General features: G+C 42.2%; 1 protein-coding gene across 2 annotated transcripts in view; it reads left to right on the top strand.

The window, feature by feature from the left end:
- Window positions 1-5306: 5306 nt before the first annotated feature.
- Window positions 5307-22064, top strand: part of ZDHHC21 (zDHHC palmitoyltransferase 21) — a 42549-nt gene continuing 25791 nt past the window's right edge. Inside the window, exons 1-6 of one of the 2 annotated variants that reach the window (XM_083594009.1) lie at window positions 5307-5437; window positions 12230-12341; window positions 12997-13203; window positions 14804-14902; window positions 18861-18972; window positions 19918-20056. In XM_083594009.1, coding sequence (XP_083450135.1) covers window positions 13050-13203; window positions 14804-14902; window positions 18861-18972; window positions 19918-20056 — 504 coding nt within the window. In that variant the 5' untranslated portion in view covers window positions 5307-5437; window positions 12230-12341; window positions 12997-13049. Of the gene's footprint in view, window positions 5438-12229; window positions 12351-12996; window positions 13204-14803; window positions 14903-18860; window positions 18973-19917; window positions 20057-22064 lie in introns of both variants that reach the window. The other variant, XM_083594010.1, reaches the window with a different exon arrangement.

The raw sequence follows: 22064 nt of genomic DNA, 5'->3' as shown, positions 1-22064 counted from the left end.
GAGGTCATTAATATTGCAATTGTTGTATAAGGAATTGTTATTTAGACTGGAGTGTAATTGAAATTAATAAAATTTTGGAACGCAGAAATAAAGTAAATCATCAAACCATCTATTCTACCACGCAGGGGTGCACCTAAATTATATAATTTGGCATCTGAATGATTGGTATTAATGACTGTACTGTATTACAGTTTGGCATTGTTATAATGCGGCTATTATTGTACCGTAATTGAAAAGTTGTTGTTGTTGTTGTTGTTGTCCTGCAGGATCAGGCCAGCCCGATGCTCCAAGCTGCACGAGCAAAAACAAAACCATTCCCTTTGCTTCCGCGTGTTAGCCTAGCTGGCGAAGAGGGCGAGTTCACTTCTACTCGCGCCCGACTTCCGTCACAAGCCGCAAGAGGGCGCTGTGCAACCCACCGTCGCCATGGAGACAGGGTCGCCGCGATCCTCTGTCTGGATAGCCGAATGTTCTGCAAGCCCGGAGCGCATGCGTAGTTTGCCGTTGTGGGTTTCGAGAGAACTGGGTTGCCCATTAAGAGGAGGCGGTCTAGGGGCTGGGAGTGGACCCTGGCTGCTCCCATGGGCGTAACCAAGAGGGGGGGGACAGCTGCCCCTCCTAAATCCTCAAAAATTATTGAAAAGCATTAAAAAGACTCAATTAACTGAGCTTCTGCCCCCTCTCCAGCAGAAGCCTGCCCCCCGCCCGTAATGTCCTCTTTTGGGGAGATTTTTACTGGTGATCCCCCCAAAAAAACCTCAACTCCCCCACCCCACCCCAAAATACTGGGCTGTGGGGGAGGGAGGTGAAGGGCATAGCTGTCAACTTTTCCCTTTTCTTACGAGGAATCCTATTCGGAATAAGGGACTTTCCCTTTAAAAAAGGGAAACGTTGACAGCTATGGTGAAGGGATTAACTGAAATTGTTAAAGATTGGTACAGTATTTAAGAAATTTAATTTTTTGTAAAGATTCTGTAAGGAAAACAGAACGCAGCAAGAAATATCAAGTAAAGGTATTGGAGAGGAGATCAGTGTAAACGAAAACATGAGACTTACGGTTTTGTTACATATGATTTTATTTGGGAGTTGTCTGCTTATTTTGGAGTTGTTTGTTGTAAAGAATGTATATTATGTGAATAAAATAAAATAAAAATGTTATAAAAAATAAAATAAAAAAATGGAAATGGAAAAAAAATAAATCCTGGCTACGCCCATGCCCCCATAGATTTGCTGAGCTGGAAGGGAGCCCGGGGGTCATCTAGTCCAACCCCCCTGCAGTGCAGGCAACTTTCACCCAACATAGGGCTCAAATGACCCTGAGATTAAGAGTCTCATGCTCTACCAACTGGGCTATTCCAGGCTTGTTCCTAAGATAATACAAGACTCTTCATCGTTGTTGTTGTTTTACTGCACAATGCCATCCATCCCTCTGGAAGTTTACACAGAGCATCTTAGGCAGAGGTGGGATGGGCATCTGTCCTGGATGCTTTAGCTGAAATTCCCGCATTGCAGTGGGTTGGACTAGATAACTCTCATGGTCCCTTCCAACTCTACGATTCTATGATTTCCAAATTATTGGCTAGCCATATTTTACAAGCCTTATTGCACCCTTTACATTTCATAATCAAAATAGTTAAAGTAGCAGTCTGAGTTATGCTTGCCTGGGTGTAAGTCCCTTGAATTCACTTGGACTTACTTTTGAGTAGACAGTTTAGATTGCATTGCTTAGTTGCCTTCCGATTACAGCCTCCCAGGTTCTACCTTTTCAGAGCTGTATTGTCGTTCAGGATACACAGAATGCGCAACTCCATTAAATGGTGCAGCAGATATTGCCAGAATCTACCACTATATGTTAACAAGCTCCAACCATTGCTTATTGTGCGTTTCATCATGCATTGCATGTGTAGTGAATGTGAGATTTGAAATTGTTCTAGTTTATTTCCAAACTTGAGTCTAATCCTACTAAAAGCATGTATATTACAGCACTCACAATTTATCCAATAAGTACTTTTTTATTTTTACCAAGTACATATCACAGTGCATGGTGATAATCTTTAAACTACCCATTTCATCTATTACAATTTAGGATCTGCTTAGGACTTTTGCTGGAGGGCAGAAGTCAGACTAATTTGGAGTGGGCATCGTGCCACTCAGACAGATGGGGGGTGACTTTCCATAGCCAAGAGATTGTGTATGTGCATCAGTTATGGGTGCTCAAGGCATTATTCCCAGCTGGGAGCAGCGAAACTGCTGTCCATTCTGAGCTGCTTATGGCGACCAGCCATCGCTGATTTGTCTCAGGCCAGAATTCTCTTAAAATATTTCTGTTCCATAGTCACATAAGGGGAATTTGCTGGACTTGAATAATGTGCTGGCAAATTGTAGCTGACCTTATATTTGGCAATTTTTTGTCAGAAAATAACTTTGCAGATGTGAAACGTGGGATACCCAACTTATTTGCATATTTCTGTTAGGACTCCCCCAAATATTTTGTGATATGCAAAATGAATGGCAAGGATGCCCGCTGGAAAGAACGAGAGCCAGCTGAATGCTCGTAGGAAATAATGGGAGCTACAAATTCTAATTGGCACAACTGGGTTCCAATAAAATAAAATAAAGCTACAAATAAAGCAAGGAATAGATTCTTAGAAGGAACACATCAGTACACCCTCTAGAATTGGAATGATGGTACCTGGAACTGGGGTGGTCCTCACCCCACTCCAGTTCCTCAAGGTCTGTCCTTGCTAATACCAATTATTGCTCACTATCAAACCACAGAGCCTAGGGCTTGCCAATCAGAAGGTCGGCGGTGAGCTCCTGTTGCTCGGTCCCAGCTCCTGCCCACCTAGCAGTTCAAAAGCACGTCAAAGTGCAAGTAGATAAATAGGTACCACTCCAGCGGGAAGGTAAATGGCGTTTCCGTGCGCTGCTCTGTTTAGCCAGAAGCAGCTTAGTCATGACCCAGAAGCTGTACGCCAGCTCCCTTGGCCAGTAAAGTGAGATGAGCGCCGCTACCCCAGAGTTGTCCGTGACTGGACCTAATGGTCAGGGGTCCCTTTACTTTTACCTTTATCAATGTGATTAATGATATGTTCCATTCCTGTGGCCCACTCCATCCCTTCTAAATATTATTTGTTTTATTCGTAGGTTATTCTTTTATTTGAGTCATATGCAATTGGCATTCACAGCTCTCAGGAACTTCCCATTGATTCCAGTGGGGTATTAGCATTTCTGAGTCTCTAGTTGGAGGCATATTCCAGACTGCTTATCACAAGCGAATTGCCCCTTAAAATAACATTCTGTACTCTGCACCCTTGCCATTCTTCCAGTGTCCATTTATATGAAAGAAGTGGGACTGTAATTTCTATTAGGGAGGACATTTACTCCAGAGTAATATGACCTACAACAAGCATGATCTTCCGGTATCTTCTGACACTCTGTTCCACTCCTGATCAGTGTGTTCCAAATATTTCCCTCCTCCTCAAAATACATATTTATTCCTCCTAAATATATTTACTGCAGGAGTGCTGGCTTGGCCCCACGATTGTGGGTGCCCGAGTCATGGGTGCCATGCAGCGTGCATGAAACTGGCGCCGAAATTTGTGGGTGCCCAGCCCCTTCATGAGGAATTTTGCTCAGGCACTCAGGGAGCTGGCATCTATGTCCCGCAGAGTTCAGCAGTACTTATTTCCAGTGCTTTTTTCCCCTTTTTAAAAAAATGTTTAGGGGTACTCTCATTTTCACTCAAGAAAATTGCCATTTTATAGTTCAAATTGGGAAAAATAAATACAGCAAATGGACAAAAGCACAAAGATTCACAAAATGTTTAGGGGTATGTGTACCCCTGTGTCACCCCAGAAAAAAGCACAGCTTATTTCCTAAAAAGCGTGTTTAGGATTGCACCCAGAAACCCACACTGGTGGCTGCAAGCATGGAACCAGCTGACACTGTAACTCCGAATTTGTGGTAACAGTAATAACATTCAGCCTGCAGTTGTAACACCACGAAACAATAAGAGGCATGTAACTACAAATGGACCTTTAAGCAAATGTTTCCAGGCATGACACTAATGTGAGAAGTTAGCATCGGCTCACTTAAAAAACACCCAACTATTTTGGAGCAGTTTCAGGGCCGGATTTAGGTTTGATGAGGCCCTAAGCTACTGAAGGTAATGCTGTATGGCAATTTATGGACCTAATAGGTATCTAAAGCCATTTGCACATAACAAATAGGAGCCTACACTGCACAAAACAACGTTGCTGTATGTAGGTTTTATTTTATTTGTTGTTTGTCTTATATTTTGGAAATGTACATCCAGGTTTTTTTCTCTTTAAATTTTTTGGGGGCTCCCAAGAGAGAGGGGCCCTAAGCTATAGCTTGTTTAGCTTATGCGTAAATCCGGCACCGATTGCACCCAGTAACCCACGCTGGTGGCTGCACCCACCTGACACTGTAATTCCGAATTCACTGTAACAGTAACATTCAGCCTGCACATGTAATACCACGAGAGAGTAAGAAGCATGTAACTACAAAGGGCGCTTTAAACAAATGTTCCCAGGCATGACACTAACGTGAGAAGTTAGCATTGGATCACACTAGACAAGAGTTTCAAAAAGCATGCGGGAAATGCAGAGACTACTTCACAAGACAGTACCCTAAAATACACACCTGGACTTGTTTCGATTAATGTCTGCAGGAGACTTTGTGGATATTTAAGTTATAACTAGAAAAATCTTAATAATTATTCATAAAGGAAAGTTTATAAGAAAATAAGGAGGCCAGATACAGGATAAAGGAAGTCTTTTATTTCGTTGTTTGTATTGTTGTATGTTATGCTCAATGTATGTTATGTTTATATTTAATGAGGGTGGATTGTGTATTGGGGGGGTTATGTTATGTTGTAAATAAAATTCCAATAAATAATATTTTTTTAAAAAGAGAGAGAGAAAGAAGTTAGCATTGGCTCGCTTAAAAAACACCCAACTATTTTGGAGCAGTTTGGATCAGCAATTGAAGCGCGCCGAGGCTGTTTGCAGGCGACGTCTCCCAGGTTTGCTCACAAGCAAGTCCCACCGGGGGCTTAATGCTCCCAAGGAAGTTTGCGCTGGGTTATTATGATGAGAGCTTCTTCTGCTCTGCTCGCCTGGGACACAGCCATTCCTCCACTTCCGTAGCTCCAGGCTTGCTCAAAGACTTCCAGCTCTGGGCCAGGGAGAAGCGAGCCCTCCGCCCGCGCTCCCGTTGCTAGGATGCCTGCAAAAGCGCCAGGAAGTCGCTTTGACAGCAAAGGAGGCGAAGGGCGGGAAGCGCGCCGTGTCCTTCCTCCACTTTTTTTTTTTTTGGCTTCCACCTCGGTGCGCGTGCGCAGAACAGCAGCCGGAAGCCGGAGTACGGCCGAGTGCATGGGGTACATGAGGGTCGGCGGAGCTTCCCACCGGTGAGTGGATGGAAGGGGAGTGACGCCAGGGGCCGCAAGGGGGCGCTGTGGGCCGGGATGCTCCGGGCCCCCCTGCACTTGTGGGCAAGGGGAGGCAAAACTGGGAGGTGGTGGGAGGGAGGGAAGTGAGGAAGGGGAGGGGAGAGTGGTGTGGGGCCAGGTTCTCCCTCTCCTTCTCCCTCTCCCTCTTATTCTTCCTCTCCTCCCTCTCCCTCTCCTCCCTGTCCCTCTTCTTCTTCCCCTTCCTCTTCCTCTCCTTCTCCCTCTCCTTCTCCTTCTCCTCCTTCCTCTTCTTCTTCCTCTCCTCCTCCTTCTTCCTCTCCTTCACATCTGGGCAAGGAGAAGTCTCGCTTTCCTCCACCACCAGGGCCATCTGCAAGCCCAGTGTCCCCCACCACCACCTCATGGTCCAAAGAACCATCAGACATGAACCCTTCTTCCCAAGCTTAGAGCTGGGAAGGGGTTGAGGAACACACACCCTTTTGACACTTCTATGGAGCTTGTTGGCTTGCAGTTGAGGAGATCCAGGTGTCTCGGCCAGGCAAGGACCAATAAAGCCCACCTGAAGGGGTTACGCTGCCTCTGAAGGAGCGGGCACGTAGCTTGAGGGTGCTTCTGGCTCATCGCTGTCCCTTGACGCTCAGGTGGCCTCGGTGGTGGTGTGGAGTGCCTTCCATCAGCTTTGGCTGGTGGTTCAGCTGTGTTCCTATCTAGTCAGCCTAACTACCAGGTTAGATTACTGTAACACACTATTTGTTGTCCCTGTTTGTGAAGACAGCTTGGAAACTTAAGCTGGTGCAGAATTTGTGGTTGCTCACTGGGGCAAGATGGTTTGAATATACAACGCCAATCCTGGCTTGACTGCACTGGCTACCAGCTAGTTTCCGGGGCCAATTCAAAGGGCTGGTTTTGACCTATAAAGCCTTAGACGGCTCAGGACAGCAATATCTCAGGGACCGCCTGTCCCTATATGAGCCAACCCGGACCTTGCAATCATGACCTGAGGCCCTTCTTTGTGTGCCTCCTCAGCGAGAGGTCTGGAGGGTGCCTACACGAGAACTGGCCTTTTTTTGGTAGCTCCCTGCTTGTGGAATGGTGTCCCCAGGTAGGTTCGGTTGGTGCCAAGCAAAAACGTTCCTCTTCTCCCAGGCCTTTGGCTAATTCAACAATCTGTGTCCATTTAAACTGGGGGGAGGTTTTTATTGTTTTTGTTTGTTGCTATATTATATATTTTTGCGTTTCTATATGCTTCAGCTGCTTGGCTGAAGGGGAGGTGTACAAATTAAATTAATAATAGTAATAATAATAATACTGTTGTGTTCCTGGCTTCTTGGTATCATATGTTTAAGAAAGCCCACTGTTTGCTGTCCTGGGAGGCAGGCCTGAGACTTCCTGGCTCTCTCTATTGTTTTGGAACAGAAAAAGGTGGTGGTTGGCCAACCAGTTTGGCCAATACCTTTCTATTGCTTCTATTAGGGCTGGTGCTAGGAAGCTGCCATCTCATCATGGGCGTAGCCAAGGGGGTGGGGCCTAGATCCACAAATATTATTGAAAAGCATTGCAAGTGCTCAATTATCTGACGTTCTGCCTCCCCCTTTGGCTGCTCCCCGCTAACAAAAATCCTGGCTACTCCCATGCATCTCATACCTCCAAAAATGCACTGCCTGTGTTGGGCATTACAGTTTGGGAGATGAATGGTGGCGGCTGCCCAACTTGCATACAAAGGCACTGCCAGTGCCTAGTAAGCATGTTCATGGAGAGGGAATAACTGGCAGCACCAATACCAGGGCGGACATCCCAGTGACTGGCAGTACCAGTGCCTGGTAGGGTCGGAGGTTGCAGTGCTGAGTGAATGAAGCTGAGTGAATGAAGCAATGGGGCAGTTAAAAGGCAGTAATTATTTAATTGTTAGGGGTTTTTTTAAGTAACCAAATTTATATACCGATTACTCAAACGAAAGGCTTTTGGCCCTCCTGTGGCACAGTGGGTCAGTGCTTCTGGAAGGTTGGTGGTTCGAGCCCACCCAGGGACAGTTGTGAGCAGGATTCCCGTATTGGATTTGATGATCCTTGGGATCCCTTCAAATTCTACAACTCTATAACTCTAAGTGACTTAATTTGAAATATTAATTTAAGATACTGAAAAAGAAAACACAGATTATATATAGTGTGTCGTATAAGTTAAGTTATTTTAAAAATAAAGATCTTTACCAAAATCACAGGTTGAAAATTGCATGCTAAAATTACATGCCTAGGAAAGCTTGCTGAAACAAAAGTGCCTCCAAGTTCTACTTCTTCAGGTGAATTGTGTAGTCATTTGGTTCCTGCGGTCTGTCCCATGTATGTACCGTATTTTTCGCTCTATAAGACGCACCAGACCACAAGACGCACCTAGTTTTAGGAGGAGGAAAAGAAGAAAAAAAATATTCTGAATCTCAGAAGCCAGAACAGCAAGAGGGATCGCTGTGCAGTGAAAGCAGCAATCCCTCTTGCTGTTCTGGCTTCTGGGATAGGTGCGCAGCCTGCATTCGCTCCATAAGATGCACACACATTTCCCCTTACTTTTTAGGAGGGAGAAAGTGAGTCTTATAGAGCAAAAAATAACTCATTCCTTGAAGAGCTCACATTTATCACAGTTGATTCATAATCCACGTTCCTCCAGCCTCTTGAGAACATGTTCCAGATTCTTCATATGATCCTCATCACTAGGTGATGTCATCCAGATTGTATCTGTAACTGGTCATAGTATCAATGCGTACCAAATTGTGAGTGAAGGTGCCGCTCCAAATACCAATTGGTTACACTGGAACAAACCCTTTTCAGTGTTGATGGTGGTCAGAAACTTGACTCCTCTTCTTCTTCTTCCATTTGGAGACAAACCTATGCCATATCTGGTTTACTAAACTCCTTTCCTTCAGATAACAGTAAGAAAATATCCTCAGTTTGAGTCAGGGAGCCATTTCCCGCTCTTAGCAGTGGGTTAATGATCTCCATGAAGTCACCACAGACCTGTTTCAGCTCATATTTTTTTGCCCATAATTAGATCATAAAGTTCAACCTACCCATTGAACTAATGGCTTTGAATTACTGGTTTGTGGCTGTGAAGTGCCTGGATGCCAATATAAATGTTAAGTGATTGTTATATTACCTGGCAGAAAACGCAGAAAATTATTAGAAAATATACCTAGTTTTAATAGTTATTTCTACCTTAACCGCAGTTGTGCTCCATGTGTAAGCATGTACCAACTGATGTAGTAGGTCTGATGGGAATAATTTTTATTGGCTGTGTGAAAGCATGCTCTTTAGTTTTGGAGTTGGCTGAGAATAGCAATATTTGATATAGGTAGTACAACTGAAGGTGCGAAATGCCTGCTAAACATTTGTGTGGCACACTGGGATTAGCTTTTTAAAAATAGATTATTTGTTTAATTAAATTATTTACAAATGGCTACTTGTGCTAAAAGGGCTGGTTTACAGCAAGGTCACTTTGGAAACATGCATACACCAAAGAAAAGTTACCAGCACCCTGAAGTTCCCTTGGTTTGATTGCACATAAACTTGTTGAATTCATTTGTTTTTGAAATTAATGTGTTAATTGCCTCAAAGGCATTTTACAGATGTACACAAAAATGGCTAAGAATAATTTCAAAAACAGTTTTAAAAAAAAACAATGCTAAAAGCAAATAACTAAAGACAGGTTTAAAAACACTACAAAATTAACACTTAAGGCAGCTGGAGAAGTTTGTTGAAACAAAAATGTCTCCAACTGTTGCCAGAAACTACAGATAACCAAGTATTCCTCCTGTACAGTGGTACCTCAGGTTACATACGCTTCAGATTACATACGCTTCAGGTTACACACTCCGCTAACCCAGAAATAGTGCTTCAGGTTAAGAACTTTGCTTCAGGATAAGAACAGAAATCGGGCTCTGGTGGCGCGGCGGCAGCAGGAGGCCCCATTAGCTAAAGTGGTGCTTCAGGTTAAGAACAGTTTCATGTTAAGAACGGACCTCCGGAACGAATTAAGTACTTAACCCGAGGTACCACTGTATAGCACTTTGACAGCTATGCAAAGTTTGATAGTAGTATAGCAGTCTTTCCTCTGTAATGCTTGCATTTTTCTTGTTTCTGTGGCACTTGGTTTCACAACTCATGCTCTTTTTATTACGTTAATTATTTGTCGGCTTAATCACTCTTGCTGTCACTAGGAGGCTAATTGGCAGAGTTCTGCTGATAGACAACTTGCAGCGTGTTCCCAACCATGCTTACTTTGAATTCAGTGGTATTTACTTTCCTGTTTAGGATCTTCACAGCCATACAGGAGCCTACCTGAGTGTACCTTGGTGTGGAAAACCTGTGGGTGTCCAGATGCTGTTGTACTACAACTCCCATCATCCTTGGCCATTGGCCATGCTGGTTGAGGGTCGATGGGAGTTGGAGTCCAGCAATATTTGGACAGCTGCAGATTTCCCATCCCTGGTATGCCTAGCTGTTATGCTGTTCCTTCCAATTATTAATGGCAAAACTGCAATAATGCACCTAAGGACAGCTGTGGGCAGGATTCCTGTGTTATGGGGGATTGGACTAGATGACTCTCAGGGTCCCTTCCAACTCTACAGTTCTATGATTCTATGGTAGTAAAAATGAGAACCATAGCTGTTAACCGTCCCTTATTTGGCGGGAAAGTCCCTTATCCCAGCGCCGTGTCCTGCTGCTGTCCCTTATTGATGATGTCCCTTAAATTTCCTGGGTTTCAAAGGAAGCAGCTCCTCTCCCTCCCTCCCTCCCTGCCGGCCAGGGAGGAGGGAGGCTCCAACTCTGTTGCTTGGCTGCGTTGCTCACCCAATAAGGAGTCTAAGAATGACTGGGGGGTGGAGCTTGCATGCCTTGTGCCGATCAAATCGGCTGCATTGCCTGGGGACTCGCCTTTGCTCAGCGCTTCCCAGCGGAGAGGTGACGGTGGGTTTCCTTCCTGCATCCCCTTTGCCGGCTTGCTGCGCTGTGGGAACCACCACTTGAGGCTTCATTTGGCTGCTGGCTGGGCTTTCTGCCTTTGGCTCGGAGGGGCTCAGAAGTCGAACATACCTGTGCTCGCAAAATCCCTTATTTTGGCTGCTGATCCCTTATTTTCAAGGCTGCTGGTCCCTTATTTTCAAATCTGTAACTTGACAGGTATGATGAAAACAGATGAAGCAGTGATGCTGGCCTTTCCCACAACCTCCCTAGCAACATCATTGCCATCTTACCCAAATGTAAGCAACTGCACTTAAAAAAGTTTTCTTTACAAAGGTGTTCCACATGTTAACTATGGCAAAAAAGAAAACACCTGTGCCAATTTTCTGATACGGCAGATATAATAAGGGATGCAAAATCTGTTAATCTGAGCAACAACACAATATGCTAAAACAGCACCTATCGTTGCACATGTTGATGAAATTCTCAGCACTTATGACACAGTACAGGAAAATGTGTCGGGCAACCTGCTTTGTGTTTGGTTTCCTGTGCTTGATGGAGCTCACAGAATCAAAGGGGTTGCAATGGCTATTTAAAGCTAGTTGTGATGCGATGTAGAAGATTAAGAAAGGCTGTTCATGCAATCTGTGATACTCAAGGAAGAGAGGAATTTAGGTGGAGTTCAGTGGCAGTGTGTAGGTGTAGCAGAAGAAATGCAGTTTCACTTGTAGTAGTAGTAATAATAATGTATTACCCTGCCCATCTGGTGTAGGAGTTTAAATATGACTACCTGAATTCTTAATTGGATGCAGGTGCAGAATTTATATAGGAGAAGTTTGGGGTTGCTTGAGAGAGATTTGAAACACATTTGGTTGGTCTGTACTTATGGTTTGGAGGCAAAGTGTGAAATTAGGAGTAGAGTAAAGCCACCGCTTAGATACACGTCTGATTTGTTTAAAGTTTTTGATCATGTACAGCCTGTTCCTAAACAAGTTGATCTAAACCTGTGGGAGTTTGATTCTATGTCACAATCGGATCATTTGCCAATGAAGTTTACACTGGCGGTAGTCTCCACAGGGATGATGGATCTATGAGTATTGTTTGGCTAATGGAATCCGAGGGATTTTTTTTAGTTTCCTTGCCAAGTTCTCTGTTTGGCAGAGCAAGTACTTCTGTGGAAAACCTACTCCAGGAACGTTCATGTTTGCCTTGACTTAAATGCCTCCGTTTCTATAGCTCAGTCAAGGGAGATGTTGAGAACACCTGTTAGTCTGGTTTAGTAGAGCATAAGACTCTTAACCTTAGTGTCATGGGTTTGAGCCCCGTGTTGAGCAAAAAAAGATTCCTGCACTGGGCTAGTTCACCCTTGTGGTTCTTTCCAACTCTACAGTTCTATGATTCTCTGACCAGAAGATGTGGATGAGTTGCTTAGAGAGGCGCAGCAATAACATATCTTCCAGACCCTTTCCTGGCACGGCTGATACCAGGATGTGGATGTGGTTAATGCCTCTTTGCAAGAGTGGGTAATTCTGGCCAGCTTGGAAAAGCTGTTTGGGATATGATTCCTAAGGAAACCTATACCAGACCCCCCCCCCCAAAAAAAGCTATAACAAGACCTGGCCAGTTGCAAATATCTTGTTCTTAGGCAAAGTGATCAAGTAGATGGTGGCTGTGCAACTTTCGCCTTTTTTAAAATAAATGATCTGTTCTATAGGAATGTTTCTCCATTATTTTTATTAGGGAAATATTTGTAGAGAATACTTTATGTCACAAAGCCCCCATCACTAGTTGGCAGTAGAAACAGGATAATAAATCACCTAATTCTCTTTCTTTTTAAAAGTCTGATTTCAGGTGAAGTTGCAGAAGTGCTGAGTCAATGACTGGAATCAGTAATGGGCTTCATGAGAGCCAACAAACTGAAGCTTAATCCTGATAAGGCACAGGTTTTGTAGGTAAGTAATGTCGCTACCCTTGCCAGGTAGAATTGCCTAGCACCTATGTTCCTCTCCTATCAGCACCAAGCAAAAAAACCCTTATTATTGTTATTTCCCCCCAACTTTTGAAGCTTTCAGTTGTTGCCCTCTTTTACACACACACACACACACACACACACACACACACACACACACACTGTTTTATCATTTATTTTAATGATGATGCTTTTCTTAGTGTGTTTTACTGTCATCTGTTTTGTAAACCACTCTAGGAACTATGTGCTGAATGTAAAGCCCCTAAAAATAAATAAGTAAAAATAATGATAAGCAATGTTTGTCCAAAAGTAATTATTTTTGTGTTTCATGTGACTTGCTTACCCAAGAAAGTGTGTATAGGATTTCAAACTTAGTGGACAACAAGAAATGAAGGACTGGCAGCCTGTCTGGCTAAAGGTCATTCAGTGATGTGTGGAATCCTATTTGATTTCCTAGTGTGAACCCTGGTGTGGCATCTCTTTCATGAAAGGGCAGCTTCCCTGGCTTAACTTCTTTTTCACCTACAGCTGAAGGTTGCTTCCTTCATGCATGGTGCCATTCATTTGTGTGTTACTGACACAGCTTGGGAACTTTCATAAAATTGTTAAACTAATTAATGTTTTTTTCCCCTCCTTAGGCTTAGCCCCCCCCCCTTTCTGCGTGGAGCAAGCTGCCTTCAGATTATGTACAATGGGACTACGGATTCACTTTGTTGTTGATCCTCAGGGCTGGTTCTGTATGGGCCTGATTATCTTTGTTTGGCTTTTCAATACGCTCTTCGTTCCAAAAATTATCCTCTTTCCACACTATGAAGAGGAGCATATATCACTGGTTACACTACTGTGTAAGTCACATTTCTCGCTAGTTCTTTTATTTCACTCGGACTGAGTGTGCCACTGCAGTCAGTTAAAAACTTTTAATTATTATCTGTTTGACTAATTGGGTAATTAGTTAAAAGCCAATCAAATGGACATATTACAGCAGTTAAATATATCATATGCAGCTTTTTGCTTTTTTTGAGGCTTCTGAAGGAAAGAGTCAATTTCTTTTAATATCATGTATAAAGGAATAAAAAAAGTTCCCAATAACTGCAGAGGGGGGAGATGGTGATCATAGCAATATTTTCATTGACTTTCATAAGCAAATCCACAGTTATTGTAACTGTGTTCAGGTAAGCTAATTTGATACTTCCATAGCTTTTTTCCCAATATGTTCTGCATCAACTTTGTGCACTGACTATATTCTCAAGACAGGAGGCATAGAAACCGGTTTAACAGATTGTATGGAGATACAAATGGGAGAAGAGAGTGAGAAGGGAGCTGGCAGTAGGTGAGCTTGTGCAGAACAGATGGAGCAAAGAGATAAGAGAGAAAGAATAATCTGGACGGAGAGATGAATAGCTTTAAAAGTCAAGATCAGATGCTAAAGTTGCAATAAGTCCAGACAGAAAAGTTGTTGAGCTTTTTTCATACGTCCAGATTTTGCCAGACATTTTGTCGATATTCTCCTGACTACAGTATTCCAGATATGTCCGGGAATTTCCGGCCACATGGCAACCCTAACTAAAGGAAAGGGGTGATTGAGAGTGCTCTCCTGGTAATTCTGCCTGCAAACAAGTTTGGGAGTGCTTTCAAGAATATCAAAAGGTCACCCAAAACTTCTACATTGTACTCTTTTGCACATTTCCCCTTTCCTCTTCACAGCAACGTAGTGTTTTTTGAGTGTGTGTCTCCCGCTGTGCTCCATCCACACATGGGCAGTGTTTATCCCTTCTGCTTTCCTCCCAAAAGAAATAACTTTTAACCCTCTAAAGATGTACCAAGTGGTACCAGGGATGTATGATTTCACAAACAAGATTAGGCTTGACTGGGGTGTTTTGAGATTACTGATCCTAGGATGATACATACAGGAAATATTGTCTGACTCAAGTAATCTATTTGCCATTTCCCATCAATGCCACTTGTATTAGAAAGATTATATTTTAACAAATATTTCACAAGTAAAAGTCTAGTGGTTGAGGTAGTACCACTCTTATTATGGGCTGCAGTACCTCTGCGGCCCTTTAATATCTTGGAGTGGTTATACCCTTATTCCACTGAGCTGGGGAGCAATAAGGGGGTATAGAAGAGGAAGTTGGTAGCATAGACTAGACTCTCTGCCATCTGCCATGCCCATCAGTCTACTTATTCGTAACCAGAAGTGCCACAAATCCTCACCGCTTTTGCCATTTGTGCAGCAGGTCAGTCCACCTGTAGGTTATATCATTGCTGTGTGTGTTGCAGCAAGACATATTCTGTATTCTCCCTATATTTTCTTTTGCTTCCAAAAAGTGGAGCAGTCTGCATCTGAACCTTCAGAGACGTGCATGTAATTCATTTTCTTCAGTAATTTGAGAAAAGCCCGTTAAAATTTCCGTTAAGAAGACTTGCCGTTATATTTTACAGGTTACTACCTAGTTGCATTTTTCTGTGTTGTCTCATTACTGAGAGCCTCAGTAGCTGATCCAGGAAGACTACCTGAAAGCCCAAAGATACCAGTTACAGGTACAGTTTTGGTTCACCTTCCTTTATGTTGCTGGTGTTGTTGTTGTTTTTTAAAAAGGTGCAGTTTTGAATGTATTCCAACTAAAGGAGGTTCTGCCTAAACATCAGAATAAAACTTTCTGACAGTAGGAGCTGTCAGAATGGTCTCCCTCGGGAGGTTGTGGGCTCTCCTTCCTTGGAGGTTTTTAAGCAGAAGTTGGATGGCCATCTGTCATGGATGCTTTAGCTGAGATTCCTGCATTGCAGGGGGCTGGACTAGATGACCCTTCCAATTCTATGATTCTGTGATTTCAGTCTGAGTTTTTGCCAGGGTTTGGGGCAGATATTGCCTTGGTTACCCTTCACAAGACATGTGCTTTGGTTGACTCTCCTAGATTTCTCAGCAGTTTCCAATGTGTTCACCACAATATCCATCCAGTTTTCAAGCTGCCTTCATGGACTGAGATCAGACAGTGCATTGGTGTGGTTCTGCTTTATCTTACAGCGAGGTTCTAGAATGCAGTGAAAGGAGAATTAAATGTTACCCAGCGGGTGTGAGCTTGTGAGGTAGTATGCAACCAAGTTATACTCACAGCAAACCCGTTGAAATTAATGGCCCTAAGTTAGCCATGTTATTTTCAATGGGTCTACTTTGAGTAGAACTTACATCCATGGTGGTTGGAGTCTGTCTTATCTCCCCTGCTCTTTAATATCAACATGAAACCACTTGATATGGTTTGTCAAGGGATTTTGGTCACGGCACTATCATTACGCTAATGGCATCAAGTTCTATTGCTCCTTTCTGTCTCTACCAGGTCTGATGGTGACATTTATTTAGCTGCGATAATATAAAATACTTTGTGCCCTGCTAGTTTTTAAATGAAATATTGGTCATAGTTTTTGCATCTTATATGCTACTTAAACTACTTGGAGCAAAAAAGGGGTTCATACATCAAAAGATAATTTTTTAAAAATTGCAGCACACTAAACAACCAGTGTCCTGGATCTTTATCAGAGAGATAGAAATGTGTGCTTTGATAAGATATTTAAAGGAATGAAGGGCATTAGAACTGTCATTTTTTGGGGGGGTTGGTCTTAATTTAATGAAAATTCAAAAATAGAATTGTCCTGTGTGTTTTTAAACTACTCAGTTATAGTGACAACAGCAGGAAGTGTTATTGTATTCCTAGATATATGTTACTTCTACCCAGTGCTATTTTTCTAGAAAAAGAAGTGCATAGCTCACCACAAACACTTCTCTTAGTCTCTTAGAATGGCAATGGCACCCACCTGAGAGGTGCCAAAATTGAGTTCCAGCTGAAAAACCCCCCTGTTCCTACCTAGGGATAGGGGTCATGCATTGCCCATGTGTAGAGTTAACATGGGTTGCTTGAGCTGATGGAAAGATGACTAATTAAGCAGCAAACTGTGTGTCTGTTCATTGGGTTGGGGGAAGGATAGGAAGGGCAAAGGCTGGGGTGGGGGAAGAGTCACAGGCTGAAAGCAACAATAATGCAAGACAGACAGAAAGGCGAGATAGGTGGGTGTTCAGTGTAGGCCCTATCAGAAGGAAACAGATTCTAAAACTGGGATACAATTATATAATTGCTAGAATTGCTGTAGACAGGAGCAAAGTGTATTAGTCAGTAAGCTACTATATATTTCTTTTAGGGGTTTAGCAGAAGCAAAGAAATGTTTTTGAAGTCACTGGTCTCGCATCAGTACCACTAGAAAGGTTTCCAAGAAACTTTGCACCAACATATTTAAATCTATCAGATTTGCTTTCTGATAAAACATAATGTGCTTCATGACTTCTGCTTTCTGGTATGCACATTCCTTTGGATTTTGCTGAATTAAAAGCTTTAGGTACATACCTACATACATCATTTTACTTGTATGCCACTTTTCCACAGTTCGAACCATGCTCAAGGCAGCTTTCAACTTGGGGCGGGGGAAGCATAACTGCAACCTAACAAAAGTGGTCCTAAACGGTATACAAGACATTAAAAATACACAACCAAACTGAACAATTGCTACATAAATCATGGGATCTATAATAAAGATACAAAAAAACAACAACAGCAAGAGCAACAATCCCCCTCCAACGAAACCCAACCGACTCCACAAACTTTGTTGCAAAATAAAACTAAAGGAGCTTTGATTATTTTGTTATTTTGTATCTGTTAATTTAGACTGTTTTGTACCATTTCAGAGATAATTTTATCTTTGTTTCTGTATTATTGCACAAACTGGCATGGTCAGATTCATTTGTTGCCTGTTTTAAATCACATTGGAAAACTTGCCTTCTGTTAATGGTAACTCTCTTATTAAAGAGTAACACCTTTGTGACATTGGCTTTATGGGAACAGATTGAAAATCAGTTTCCCATCTGGCATTATTACTACTTTAATGATCTTGAATATTGGGTTTCCATACTGCCAATGTGCAAATGATGTCATTTTTCAACAAGATGAGAAACATGGCAGCTCTCCGACTTAAAATTGAGCCTATATAAATATATAAATGTTTCTGTATAAGCAAATTCAATAAGAAATGGTTGAAAACCCCTATAAAATAATTCTATATATGACTTGTGTATTAGTGAGAAGCATACGACCATGCAAATGTCACCTTGCCTAATTCCATTTCCATTTCAGGGGTCACCTTTCCTTTTGTCATCCTCAAATATGAAAATCTAATTATGTCTCCTCTTCACTTAAAGCAAATAATCAAGCTTGTGGGTTGTCTCCTTCCAGAGGGGGGGAGCCTTTAGATGCAAATCCCTTTCACTGCAAATGCACCTTTCCAAAACTAAATGCATTATCAGAAGCCAAATTAATTTTAAAATAGCTGTACATATACCGTATTTTTCGCTCTATAGGACGCACCCGACCATAGGACGCACCTCATTTTAGAGGGGGAGAACAAGAAAAAAATATTCTCCCCCTCTCTGCTCAGCGCCCCTTCAGCGAAGCAGCAGGAGAAACGGAGCCCCTTTCATTTCTCCTCCCGCTTGGCTGAAGGAGCGCTGCGCAGCTCTCCCACTCTGCTGAAGCCAGGAGAGTCTTGCTTTCCTGGCTTCAGCAAAAGGAACCTGAAGCTTCCAGAGTGCAGCGGGACCTCCCGCTGTGCTCCAGAGGCTTCAGGCGGCTTCAGCGAAAGCAACGCGAACCCAAGGAGCGCGGAGGGAGCACTCCCTCTGCGCTTCGGAGGCTTCGCGTTGCTATCGCTGAAGCCAAGGAGCCTGCATTCGCTCCATAGGATGCACAAACATTTCCCCTTAATTTTGGGAGGGGAAAAAGTGTGTCCTATAGAGCAAAAAATACGGTGCTATTTAGAGAGTGTTAGGTGCACCTTAGTTAATTTGAAATAAATGGGATTTAACAGTTTGCAATTCTGTTCTATTGATCTAATGTACACTAAGAGTACCATTTAGAGGCTATTTTCATTGTAGTCACTGCATTAGTTTAATGAAGGCAGGTAGTTTGATCATGGCAGGTGTCACTATCCTTTTCACAAACCAGAGAAACTGTCATAGGCACCTCTCAAACAAGCACCCACCACAAAATATTGTATTGGACACAACAGATTGCTTGATGGGCCATTGGTCTGACTCAGTATAAGACATCTTCTGATGTTTGTAAAATCTATAGACCGCATTATCTAAAATTCTGTGAGCTTTCCATTTTGCATGATGAAGAGTTCTGTGAAACTGAAAGCTTGTATGTGCTTTGATTAAATTAAAGGGGGGGGGTTGTACTTTTTCTCTTTTGTAGCCATCACAGTGGTCTTCTAAAACACCTGGTGTGTTTTGGCTTATCGGGATGCAAACGAGGGACATTTTTATATGTTCCTTTCTTTTCCTGTAAAATCATCAACTACAGTAAGGCTTTATGGGTCTTAAAGAAGCAAAAACATAATGGCAATTCTGGGGAAGGGGAGAGTTTGTAATAACCGACTCTGCATTTTCTTTCTTTAGAAAGAGACTTTTGGGAATTATGTAATAAATGTAATATGATGAGACCAAAGCGTTCCCACCATTGCAGTCGATGTGGACACTGTGTTAGGAAAATGGATCATCATTGCCCGTGGTAAGTTTATTGCCTCACCACATCCTAAATAGGCACACTGACTGCTAATGTAATCATTGTTTGACATTGTTTCCCAATAGTTGTGTATTTCACAGTAATGATATCACCATAAACATCAGGTCCCCCCCAAAAAAGTGACTTTAGGATTCAAGGTGTAAATGTTGGTTTTCAAAATTAAGCTTTGGGAATGGATTATTAATACTAGAATATAATTTTGTTTCAAAATACCGTGCCAAGATCCATATAAGCATTTGCTCATGCGCTCAACCTTTTCTCTTCTCCATTTACGTTAAACCAGCAACGAAACCCAGATGTTTCCAGTGAACCATGGCTTCCCATTTCATAGTCATAGAATTGTAGAGTTGGAACTGACATCGCTTGTAGGGCTACAAGAAGTTTTGTGAGGAGAATTATATAAATTACTGCAAAAGGCATTAAGTATGAGTTTATTTAGGATTTGGATCTAAAGCAATAATTATAGTAACAAAATGCAGAATTAGAAATGATTTTAGAAAACCATTAGACAGGGTTGAAGGAAGTCTTAGGCTGTGATAGCCAAAGATTTGATTTGAACCTGTCCTATGTGGTGATTCTAGTTACAAAAGCAAAGCAAAATTTAGTACAGAATCTTCACCCCCTACTTTTATACTAAGAATGTTAGATAAAGAGTGGAAGAATGTGTCTTCCTCAAATTCCCCTATTTACCAAAAGCCAAATTGTCTTGGCGTATAAAAAGCCAAGATGACTAATAGAACCGTACAGCTGAAGACTGTGGACAGAGGTAGATGAGGAATGAAAGTACAAAGAGATAAGTGGTGAACATTTTCCCTTCTGCCCTGTCCCCAACTGGTAGGTCATTGGTTTGGCTTGAAAGGCTTATTTCATTGTTAAAATTTAGAAAGCGACTAATGCTCCATTGTGTGTGTTTACACTTGTTTTCTGCAGGATTAATAACTGCGTTGGTGAAGATAATCACTGGCTGTTTTTGCAGCTGTGCTTCTACACAGAACTTCTCAGTTCTTACACGCTGCTACTTGATTTCTGCCACTGTTATTACTTTGAACCACTAAAAAAAGTTAATTGGGTAAGAAAAAAAATTATGCTTGCAAGATGTGGATAAATGTTAACATAATCACAGTTTATTATTCATAGTTAACTGTATGATAAGGGTGTGTGTGTGTGTGTGTGTGTGTGTGTGTGTTTTACCTGTTCTAGCATTCTAGGGTAGAGATGTGAATTTGGTTTGACATATGTAAATGTATGGATTTGTTTCCATCGATCTAGCAACTAGGAAAATAAGGAGGGAGCCAAACACCCAACAATAGCTCTTACAAAACCAGAAAGTTGCTGCAAAATGCAAAGTCTTTTAAAGGAATCTATAGCGAATCTATAGGGAGAAAATAAAGCAACGTGGACCCTTGACATTGATTCTAACACCTGACAATTCTAAACTGCATTTAAACATAACAGTTTTGTTTATTTATATATGGTTATTTATATTATGCAATGGTCAAGCTCTCCAGATGCGGCAACCTGGGTGTTTACACAGATCAAGTCTGTTGGGGGGGGGGTGGCAGAATCTGAGTGTTAACACCTTCTTTCACATGTGCAATGATCATAGTGTCCTACTGAATTAGGGCCTCTTCAGGAGACATGTACTTGCTCAGAGGCATATCAAGTATTAAGAGCCAAATGTTGAACCACCCTGATGTAGGATGTCATATACATGAAGAACCATGAACGTATATTCTCCCAGGAATGTACAATCTTTGGGGTTGTTATATTCCCCAGATAAAAATTGGTCTAGAAGTCAAACATGCAGGGCTGGATTTATGTTTTAAGTTAAACAAGCTATAGTTTAGAGCTCTACTCTCTTGTGGGCCCCCAAAAAATTTAAAGGGAAAAAAACCCTGGATGTACATTTCTAAAATATAAGATAAAAAACAAATAAAATTAAAAACAAATAAAATAAAACCTTCATACAGCAACACTGTTTTAATATAAAGGTAAAAGGAAAGGTACCCCTGCCCGTACGGGCCAGTCTTGACAGACTCTAGGGTTGTGCGCTCATCTCACTCTAGAGGCCGGGAGCCAGCGCTGTCCGAAGACACATCCAGGTCACGTGGCCAGTGTGATGAAGCTGCAGCTGGCGAACCGGCACCAGAGCAGCACACGGAAAGCGGTACCTATTTATCTACTTGCACTTAAGGGTGCTTTCAAACTGCTAGGTGGGCAGGAGCTGGGACCGAACGACGGGAGCTCACCCTGCTGTGGGGATTCGAACCGCCGACCATGCGATCGGCAAGTCCTAGGCACTGAGGTTTTACCCACAGCGCCGCCCGCGTCCCTCTGTTTTAATATACTTCTTCTTAATTGTATTTCAGTTCAACAATTACTTTGATAAAATACATATTTTGTTATATGCAAATGACTTTAGATACCCATTAGGTCCATAAATTACCATATAGCATATATTCAACACAGAAAACAGGGACAATTTGTTGTTGACAAAGGACAGCTGGACATATAAAGGGCCCCATTACCTTCAGTAGTTTAGGGCCTCATCAAACCTAAATCTGGCCCTGCAGACTTGTATTTTTACAGGACCTTGGGCTTTGTCATAAAGGACCTCACAGATAAGGAGCACAGTGTAGGCATTGCGTACAAAATCGATAGAGAGGTGCAATATTAAAGAATGGAATATATCAGCTTTTGCAAACAATTTTTTATGTATAAGGAAAATGATCAAGGGAGAAATGTCATCTTTTAGAGATGGGAACACAGATAAGGGCCTCAGGTGATTAATGTGGTGTATTATCATAGCTATCAGCTTTTGGGCAAACCAGGATTTTAAACCAACTTAAAACCATGGTTTAAGATCCTGACTGTTTCCAAAGCTGGTGGCCACACTTTTGCAGCTCAGAGTCTTGGGAAACTATGGTTTATTACATATTTATTGGTTTAATCATTGATCGTACAAAGGGAGAAACAGAGGGTCTGCATATGTGGGCAAAACTCTTGTTGATATCTCAACTTATTAAACTGATTATAGGTCCCAAATTATAGATTTTGATGTTTTGAGAGCCTCTTGC

This window comes from Podarcis filfolensis (assembly GCF_964270895.1).
Source record: "Podarcis filfolensis genome assembly, chromosome: 17".
Classification (NCBI taxonomy): Eukaryota; Metazoa; Chordata; class Lepidosauria; order Squamata; family Lacertidae; genus Podarcis; species Podarcis filfolensis.
This window is presented reverse-complemented; position numbering and strand designations above follow the sequence as displayed.